Source organism: Hippopotamus amphibius, chromosome 17 (genome assembly GCF_030028045.1).
Source record: "Hippopotamus amphibius kiboko isolate mHipAmp2 chromosome 17, mHipAmp2.hap2, whole genome shotgun sequence".
Classification (NCBI taxonomy): Eukaryota; Metazoa; Chordata; class Mammalia; order Artiodactyla; family Hippopotamidae; genus Hippopotamus; species Hippopotamus amphibius.
In genome coordinates this window covers 1,161,575-1,170,705 of record NC_080202.1, presented here as the reverse complement: position 1 = coordinate 1,170,705, position 9,131 = coordinate 1,161,575, and the positions used below count along the sequence as shown (strand labels likewise).

At 67.2% G+C, this 9,131-nt stretch overlaps 1 protein-coding gene across 9 annotated transcripts; it reads right to left on the bottom strand.

Annotated features, from left to right (window-relative positions):
- Positions 1-4,000: 4,000 nt before the first annotated feature.
- Positions 4,001-9,029, bottom strand: MIEF2 (mitochondrial elongation factor 2). Of its 9 annotated transcripts, none has more exons than XM_057714445.1 (5): positions 8,284-9,029; positions 7,660-8,010; positions 6,558-6,715; positions 6,212-6,392; positions 4,001-6,033 (listed from the first exon to the last, which is right to left on the bottom strand). In XM_057714445.1, the coding sequence occupies exons 3-5, from the start codon at positions 6,702-6,704 to the stop codon at positions 4,745-4,747; spliced, it is 1,617 nt and encodes a 538-aa protein (XP_057570428.1). In that variant the 5' UTR covers positions 6,705-6,715; positions 7,660-8,010; positions 8,284-9,029; the 3' UTR covers positions 4,001-4,744. The 9 variants fall into 9 exon arrangements, with proteins under 9 accessions (XP_057570428.1, XP_057570430.1, XP_057570429.1 ...); XM_057714447.1 differs by having other exon boundaries at positions 7,660-7,804; positions 8,284-8,402; XM_057714444.1 differs by having other exon boundaries at positions 4,002-6,033; positions 6,558-6,841; positions 7,660-7,881; positions 8,284-8,534.
- Between the last annotated feature and the right edge of the window lie 102 nt (positions 9,030-9,131).

The window sequence follows — 9,131 nt, the reverse complement described above, 5'->3', positions numbered from 1 at the left end:
GGACGGGGGGGTCGAGGGAGCCACCGCCCGCGTCGGCCTCTTTTGTCTCAGGAAACACGTTGTTTCTCCAGGGCCAGGTGGCCCTGTGCTGCTGCTTTGCTGCCTCGGTGGCTTTGAGGAACATGGCGGCCCTTGGAGGAGCCTGGCCTGTGTTTTAAGATGTCCGGGTCCAGCCACGCTCTCAAGAACGCCACCCCTGCTGGACAGTGGCCCTTGGCCTGGGGCTCAGGAACGTCCGTGGCCACGGCTGAGACGCCACAGAGGCGGCCCCCTGCCATACACGGGGGCTGTGCCGTCAGCACCTTAGCAGGAGTCAGCCCGGCCCACGACCTCCCTCCACAGACGTCTCAGAGGAGGGTAGGACGGCAGGGAATGGCTCGTGTTCGGAAGTTGTGTCTTCAGGTGTGTGCGTCTGTATCTTGAAGCTACTGTGGCCAGGACACCCCACAGCTCCTGAGCCTCAATAAAGGGTTCTCCCCCCGACCCTGACGGGTGCCGGTGCAGCGTCTGGTCAGAGTGGCAGGAGTGACGGGCACTGGGCAGGACCCTGGGCAGTGCCTGGGGTCCTCTCGCTGTCCGCTGGCCCCTGTGGCCTCTCCCGGCCCCACCGCTGTCCTCTGGGGCAGAGAAGAACCGGTGCGAGGTCCTGCTGCTTCTGCGCCCCGCAGAGGCGGCCTAACCCGCCTCCTGAGAGCCTCGGGAGCTGAGCAGAAGTGGGTTGGCTCCGTCCTGCGGTTTAGACAACAAGCGGGAACAGGTTGTGCGTGGCCCAGAGTCACGCTGCTAGTGAAGAAGTGGATGACGTGTCCTCCGGCCTTGGGACTCCACACCCCAAACCCTTCGCTCAGACCAGGCCTCGCACCCCAGCTGGGTGGCGGGGTCCCAGACTGCTGCCGGAGCATCCGGGCGGTGGGTGTGGGGCCACTTTGCCCCTGTGGTTGTGCCTGTGCTGAACATTTCACGCAAACGGAACCACACGGTGCGTGGCCCGTGTCCGCTTCTCTCTGAGCGCCGTGTGGTCCCTGGTCCCGCTCGTGGTCGCGTGTCAGTGCTCTGTGCCTTTGCATGGCTGAGCTGGCCCGCTGCACGTGTGGGCCCTGAGAGCAGTGCCGCTGCAGGCCTCCATGTGCGAGGATCTGCATGCTTGTCTTGTGTTCTTTCTGAGTGGAGCGGAGTGGAGGTGCTGGGTCATGTGAGTCTGTGTCTGATTTTTTGAAGAGCCACTAAACTCTTCCACGGCGGCCACACCGCCTCCTGTTCCCACCAGCGATGTACGAGCGCTCCTGTTTCTCCACACCCTTCCAGCACTCATTTTCCCTTATTTCTTTTCTTTGAATCGTGGCCATCCTCTTGGCTGAGGGGGTGTCTTGTGGTTTGGACTTGCGTCTTCCTAATGACCATGAAGTCGAGCCCCCTTTTCATGCTCACGTGGCCTTTCACGTATCTTGGGAGAAACACCTTTTCAAGTCCTTTGCCCGTTTTTCAGTGGGGTGGTGTGTGCTTCTGCTGTTGAGGTGAAGGACGCATCTGTGGATTCCACCCTCTGCAGGGAGCTCCCGTGTGCACCAGGACCAGGACTGCCGGCGGGACTGGGGGTCCTGCGGGCCACCACTTGCTGTGCTCCCTGGGCTGTGCCTTCGCTGAGCCTGGCAGCCTCTCTGGGGGCCTGTCTGCAGTGGGGGTTGCTTTCACCCTGGTTACAGTGAGACCTTCACAGATGGAAGTTGTGTGGGGGTTTTCTCCTCAGGCCTCTGGTTAGAGGCCCTGGTGTCCTCAGGGTGGAGCGGTCACCTCTCCCTCCGGACCTCAGGCTCGAGGGTCCTGTGCTGCGTCCGTGTTCAGCCTGCAGGAGGGGCCAGCTCCGTGGGGGCAGGGGTGCGCCGTCCCTGTCTACACCAGCAGCCCCTGTCTACAGCAGCAGAGTTAGCACTGGGCAGGGTGCAGGGTCGGCCTGGAAAGTTCGCTGTGAAATCACAGGTGAGTGAGCCTGAGGCCCCGTGAGCGGAGCTGCTGTCTCAGGACACGAGCAGCAGAGCCGGGAGGACTCAGGCCAGTGTCCTGGGGCCCCCATGCTGGCCTCGGGTGCACTCGGGGTGTCGTCACCAGCCTTGGTGCCTGTCCCCAGTGAACCACGTGCAACCAAACTGTGACATCACCGGGGCTTTTTCAGAGACTTTTCCTGATTACAAAAGAAAACCATACTTACGAGAACTGCAGGTGCATCAGACACGTGACGTAGACGAGGTGAACAGCTGCTCTTGCAGCGGACTGGACAGAGGTGAGGCAGTGGCCCTGGATTAGGGCCAAGCACTTCCCTCTCCTTCCCTCCCTGTCCAGCTCCAGCCCCGCCCATCAGGGCCCCCTGGGCTTTGGGGGTGGTTTTCCGGCCTGGCCTGCCCGCTGCAGCCCTGCCAGGAGGGTTGGCGAGATCCCTGGGCACCTGAGCATGGGTGCGCCCGCCCAGCCCACAGTCTGCAGCCCCCCCTCGAGAAAGCTCCTGTGCAGACCGTCGTCAGGGCTTTTTCTGCTGAGTGATACCTTGGCCTGAAGCCATGGGCCAGGTCAGCTCTGGGGCAAGGGTGGCACCCACTTGATGGACGTGCCCGCAGCCAAGCAGTCCTGAGGGTCCTGCTCACGCGTGAACCCACAGAAAGGGCTTGTCTCACGTATGGAGACACTTCCTGAGTTGCATTACGGTGGAGGCGGCGGCAGTGCTGTAGGTCAGCGGGTCTGTGCCGTCTCGCATTCTCACCTGCACTGGCCGTCCGTTCGCTCCAGCAGGTGGAGTCACTGCCATGCCCCTGACTTTGGGTCACGTGGTAAAGCCAGGGACAAGGACTGCCCGGTTCTGCCACCAGAGCCAAAAGGGAGAATTGTCCTTCATCAAAGGGGAGAGCAACGCTGGGGGCGGCCACCGTGCAGCCAGCGTGGCCCCCGCACCACGGTGTGTCCCGCCCTCCGCCAGACGCGGGCCGCGGACGGGACGTGCCTCGCCTCCCCTTTGTAGTCCGGCCGTGCTTTTTCTTCCTGAAATCACAGCGTGCGGGGAGACCAAGGCCTACCTGAGGCGGGAGGCCTCCAGGGGGCCCACGCGTGGGGCTGGGTGGTCTAAGAGGGGCCCTGCCCCTGCCCACATCCCGACGGCTCCCCGCCGTGCCCGGCCAGCCCTTCACCTGCTGAGGCCTGAAACCCCCAGCCTTGGTCGGACACAAGCCTGCAGCAGAGCCCTGGCCACAGTCGGGCTGTGACGCTGGACCTTCTTCCAGGACCTCTGGGTGGGGGGGCTGCCTCGCTTTCTGCCAAGTGCTGGGTTAACAGTCCCATCACCGCCTGGGACGTAGGTGTTCTGGAACCCCCGTTGCATAGGGAAGAAGGCCAAAGCCACTCCTGCTTCCTGCCTGTCCCCAGGCCCGTGCAAACACCCATGAGACAGAGCCCTGGCGGCCCGCACCCGAAGGGGCACAGGAGCACCTCCTCTGGCTGTGCGCTGGCCCTCGGTGGGGGCCCCACTCCTCGTGCCCAGTCCCAGTTGGAAGGGGGCCGCCTCGGGACCACACGGGGTGGGAAGCAGGATGGGCCTGGCACAACCGCACGGCCTCACTGCAGCACACGCGGCCCCAAGCCGGCCTCGTCCGCCATGTGTGGCGGCAAGGACATGCACCACCGTCCAGCTCCCGTGGGGACACTGAGGCACACTTGCTTCCCCATCTGTTCAAGGTGGGGGTCCGCCCTCCCCTCGTGGGGCCACGTTTCTCTGCAAACTGACCGTGCTGGCCCCACCTGTCACGGAAAGCACAGGGGGTCCTGGGGTCAGGCTCGGGAAGAAATAAAGCCCAAAGCAGCTAGCTCCGGTCACGACAGCAGGACAGGGCTCTGGGAGTCTTGAAACGTTCTCCCTTCACAACCTGCTTTTCCAGTTCAATCCACCACCTCCCGGTTGACCCCAAGCCCCTCTGGCCATGTGTACAGACCTCAAACGGCTGCATGTAAGAGCCCAGCGTGAGTCCCACGGATGTTTGAATTTTTCCTTTTTATTCTCATTCACGGTCCTTGGCGCACAGCTTTGCTTCAGCAGGAAGGCTACCAGAGACAGGAGAAGCGCCTGGGAGGAGCAGCGAGCTCCCCCCCAGCCCCCCAGCCCTGCCAGCTTCAGGGAAAGCACAGGGTCAGCTAGGGCAGCTGGTGCTGGCACCGCGGGGCAGGGCCCAGCAGCAGCGGGGGGGACACCCTTGGCTCCAGGCCAGATGGGCAGCACAGAGCGCCTCCACTCCCCCAGCGAGGAAGGGGCTCTCCCAAGGCCTCCGCTGCGGGAAGAGAAAGTGCGCCCAGCGGGAAGGGACAGGCCCTCCCCAGGTGAGCCCCCACTAGTCCAGGCTAGAGAGCAAACCAGATGCACACGGCATAGAAAACGCCAGCCTGTGAGTCAGCCAAGCTGCGTTCTGAGGGTTACAGGCGTGTTTGGTCCCCTAGGCGACGGGCCCCTGGGGGACCAAACGTGCAGTGTCTACCGCCCAGCAGCCCCGAGAGACCTGCACCAGGGGAAGCACACCTCGCCCTCGGGACAGAAGGCGGGAGCAGCCTCACCCCTGCTGAGGACTCCCTGCGGCTACTCAGGCCGAGGGCTGAGTGGGAGTGCGGGCCACCCAAGCCCACGCCAACCGGTGCCGTCTCCTTCTGGCTAAAAGCAAGGCCAAAGTGCTCTCCACCCTGCAGGGAGGCGTCCGCCCGCGCCCGTGCCCGCCCCTCAGAGCAGCCCCTCGGGGGCCTGCAGGCCGCAGTACAGCGCGTAGCCCATGTCGTCGATGTCCTCCTCCCGCAGGCCGGCCAGGAGGTTCACGCCGCGACTGAAGTGGCAGGGCAGGCGGGCCTGCTCCAGGCTGCCAACGAGCAGCTCCAGCGCCTGCAGGAAGTGCGCCCCCAGGGCCGCCTCCGCCCAGTCCGCCTCCTGCTCGCCCAGGTGCAGAACCACCTGCGTCAGGTGGCCCCGGCCCAGCCGCCGCAGCGCCGGGTGCCCGCGGCAGACTCCGCAGAGCAGCAGCAGCAGCCGCCGGCGGGTCCCAGCGTCGCGCTCATCCAGGGCCCGCAGCCGGGCGGCCTCTGCCGGGTACCAGTCCTGCAGCCAGAGGTTGCCAGCCATCCCCTCCAGGGGCCAGGCCAGCAGGAGGTCTCCGGCCTGGGCGCCGGTGACGGCCAGGAGCACGGCCGCCGTGAGCTCCAGGCACTCGTGCTGCACGTCGAGCAGCAGCTCCTCCGAGGCCACGCGCGGCCGGATCAGGCACCCGAGGAGGCTGCCGATGGCCGGCCAGTTGACGGAGACGATCAGGGCCTTGCGGAGCAGCTCCAGCAGGACCCGGGAGGAGAGGTAGCCACCCACCAGGAAGCGGTCCCAGGGGCTGCTCCCGCGGGGCCGGAACTCAAGCTGAGTCCTGCGCACGGCCCAGCAGCGAGGGTCCCGGGCCACCGTGTCCGCGCCGGGCACCAGGCTCCACAGGCCCGGCTCCAGCGCCAGGGGCACCAGGAGACGCACGGGGTCGCCGGCCCCTGCCTGCAGCCCGTCGTAGAGCGGCCCGCCAGGCACGAGAGCCTCGAAGGGCAGTTCTGGGAACCTGCTCCGCAGGTAGGCCTGCAGCTCCAGGGCAATGTCGCCAGCCAGCTGCTTGGCCAGAGCCACGTGGGCCACTGGCATGATCACGTGGTCCTGCTCGAACGCCAGCAGCCTCTCCTGGAAGGTCAGGCACAGCGACGGCGCTGGCGAGCTGAGCGGAGGCGACCTCGGGGGGTCTGCGTCTGCGGGTCCCTCTGCAGAGGGAAGGGGCAGGGGGCCTGTCCTGTGACCATCAAAGCAAGCACCGAGCTCAGGTCCACACACAGGGCGGGTGCTCGATGACAAGTTTTCATCGTCCCAGATCCCCAATGCCCTGAGGCTGAGATGGCTTCGCGCAGAGCGGGAGACAGGCTCCCATCTGAGGGCCCCCATCATGACGCTGCCACCGTGCTCCAGTGCCACCCTCCACGGGCCACGTGACCTGGTGGCTGGAGCCGCAGCACCACCCCGGAAAAAGAAGGGCGTTAGACACAGGGCCCACAGCTCTGGGGGAACAGGGACCCGGGTGGGTCACTGGGTCAGCTGGGCAAGACCTAGACTGTGTCTCCCAAACGTGACCACCAAAAGAGGGCCCACCCAGGTCAGAGGGGAAGGGCTGCCACTCACCTGGGGCAGAGGGTGAGGGGGCCGGGGGTGGCACGGGCTGGCTGAGGGCTGCAGGCGGGGGCGGGGGCTGGAGGCGCGGCGTGGCCTTGAGCAGGCCCAGTTCCTGCCAGCCGTCCTCCAGGCAGGTGGTGTCCCCCTTGGCATCGTCCTCATCCCGAGGGCTGGTGGCCCTGTCGATGAGCTGCACGCAGAGTGACACAGATGAGAGCACCTGCGGCCTGGGCAGTCACGGCACAGCTGAGGGCAAGGCCAGGCTGGTGGTGCCCAGGCGGTGCGGCCTCAGGCAGTCCTACCACCCCTGCCCCACTCTGTGAGCCCCGGTGTCTCCGGGCCAGCCCCGCCTTACCCGCTTCACAGCCAGGGTGGCGATGCCCAGCACAGCGGCCCCGCCCACACCCAGCACCAGGCGGGCGTTGGCCAGGAGGAAGTCCACAGCGCCGCCCAGCACCGCGCCGTCACGCCGCTTGCCCCGATTCTGGGAGAACTCCGCCATGGCCGCTCTGCCTGTGAGGGAGCCAGGGTGCGGGGACCGCTCAGCGCGGGGGCCAGCCTGGCCGCGGGGCAGGTGCTCTGGCTGCCATCGTGCTGGCGTCACTGAGTTAAGCCCATGAGGGGGCTTCCTGAGAATTTCTGATGAGAAAGGGGCCACTTGCAGAGTTTCTTGGGAGAAGGCTGGCAGCTGGCCAAGCCCCCCGCCAAACCTGCAAACAACTCCCTCCCTAGACAGGGACACTCACAGAGGAAGGCCCCTAAGCCCATGGCAGGTCAGATAAAGGGGACCATCTCCCCCATCCCAAGCTCCAGGCCCCCTGACGTCACCAAAGACCACGAGGTGGGTCTCATCGGTACCACCCCGTTTTACAAAGAAGTAGGCTGCTGTTTATCGTATGTCAATTGTATCTCAATAAAAGTTCTTTAAAAGGAAAAAAAAACAAAGAAAGAAACAGGTTGCTGATCCACACAGTGAGTGATGGGGACTCAGACCCACCCCTGTGGCCAGGTCCTAGGGGTGCCTCAGCCTGGTTCCTAACCAGGGCTGGCACCGCAGGAGGAAACCAAGGCCCAGAGAAGACCACGGTTTAGGGCCGAGACAGCCTGCCCGGGACAGCCTCTCAGGCCTTTGAGGCGACCTCAGTGAAGTCCGGGGGGGCCAGTTACCCCTCAAATCTCAGGCCCCAGAGGCGAGGCTACCAGATCAGAGAACAGGACAAATGAAATGGCCCCTGCTGCCCTGAGGGCAGGAGCTGGCCATCAACAGGCCTGGCAAGGCTGCAGGCCCAGTGGCAACAAGGTGAGTCTAAAGACCGTGCGCAGGGCTGGCCCAGTGCCCTGGACAGGGGCCCCTCAGGCTTGGGACAATGGCGGGTGGGGAGCCTTCCTCAGCCACTGGGAGCCCAGGCAACAGAAAGTAAGCCGAGGGCAGGAACGCCCCAACGGTGTTTGCTCACCTGTAAGATGGAGCAGGTGCGCGGAGGACAGGTTAGACTGAGGAGCCCAGAGTGCCAGGCGGGGGCGGCCAGCATCTCCGCCAGGCCAGGGCGCTGAGCCCCAGCTCCAGATTCTTACAGGAGACCTGCCCTCGGGTCCTGAGCGCTGAGGGGGTGTGTGACCAGGGGACAAGCCCAGGGGACCAGTCAGATGGCCAGGCAGGGCTCTCTCGCTGAGGACGCCTGAACAGATGACCCTGAGCTCAGAGCCAACTCAAGCCCAAGGACTTGGGCCCGCCCTGCTCGCGGCAGGCGCCCGGCCTCGGCTGCCAGGTGGGGCCGGCGGCCCCGCACCCGCCCCTCGCTCCCGGGCTAAAAATAGGAAAGAAGACCGGGGTGACCCAGCGGGCCTCGTGGTGGCTTCCCCGTCGGGGATCAGTACGGCCGCCCGCCTCCAAACCGCAAGACCCTCAAAGCCCCCGCCCGTCTGGCCGGCGCCGCGCAGACCCCAACCAGGGAAGGGGAGAGGGCAAGGCCGGGCAGCGAGGGCACCGAGGCCCCGGGATGGGCCCAGAACGCGACCCGAGCTCGGCCCGGCCCCAGCTCTTCCCCGGCGCCCTTCTTCCCGGCCAAGAACGGCCGTACCTGCGTCTCGGCTTCGGCGCCCCGGCCGGGGGACGCAGGGGGCCGCTCGGGCCGCGCCCCGAGGCCGCCTGCGAGTGGAACGTGGAGGACCCGAGAGTCGGACGCCGGGGCCGGGGGCGGGCGCGGGCCCGGCGCGCGCAGACGGGCGGGCTTTGGCTCCAATCGGAGCGCTCGAGGCAGGCGCCCACGTGCCACCCTGCGGCGGCCTCAGCCAATGGTGGCCGCGCGCTTCTAGGGGCGGGGCTCCCCGGCGCGCTCCGCCTTAAAGGCGCAGGGCCGCGCTCCGGGCCGCGGCCGGTGGGAACGCGAGCCCCTTCCGGGCCGGGCACGCCCCCGGCGGGGCCCCCGGTCAAGGTGCTGCGGCCGCCTCTCCCGGGAAAGGGACGCCGGCCCTGTCACCTACTGGGCCGCCATGTGCCGGCCCGGGGAGGCCTCCCTCGGGGGGCGAGCGGGCACGTAACCGCGCACCCGGGGGTCGCCTCCGGGCGGGGACGCCGAGGAGCGCGGGTGCTGCGCCCAGGGATCGTCTCCCGGAGGGAGGCCCGCGGCCCCGGACACGCACCCGGGCGTCCTGCTGCCGCTCCCGCCGCGCGCCCGGGCCTGGGCGCCGCCCAGCGCGGGGGGCACAGCCGCGGGCCGGGAAGGCCCTGCGGGAGCCCCGCTTGCCGCGCTCCTCCAGGTCGCGCGCCCCGGCCCCGCCCCGCAGCCCCGCAGGCCCCAACCCCGCCGGCCCTCGGCCGCGCCCCGCCCCCGCCGGCCCCGCCTTCAGCCCCGCCCCGCAGCCCCGCATGCCCCGCCCCGTCTGCAGCCCCGCCCCGCAGGACCCGCCCCCGCCGCGCCCTCGGCCC

What these genes read in the sequence shown, in the direction of transcription:
- MIEF2 (XM_057714445.1), bottom strand. Translation starts at nt 6,704, where the DNA reads ATGGCGGAGTTCTCCCAGAATCGGGGCAAGCGGCGTGACGGCGCGGTG. An exon ending in CCACCCTGGCTGTGAAGCGG is followed by an intron (nt 6,393 to 6,557) that starts GTAAGGCGGGGC and finishes CTCTGCGTGCAG; the next exon opens with CTCATCGACAGGGCCACCAG. An exon ending in CCCCTCACCCTCTGCCCCAG is followed by an intron (nt 6,034 to 6,211) that starts GTGAGTGGCAGC and finishes CTGCGGCTCCAG; the next exon opens with CCACCAGGTCACGTGGCCCG.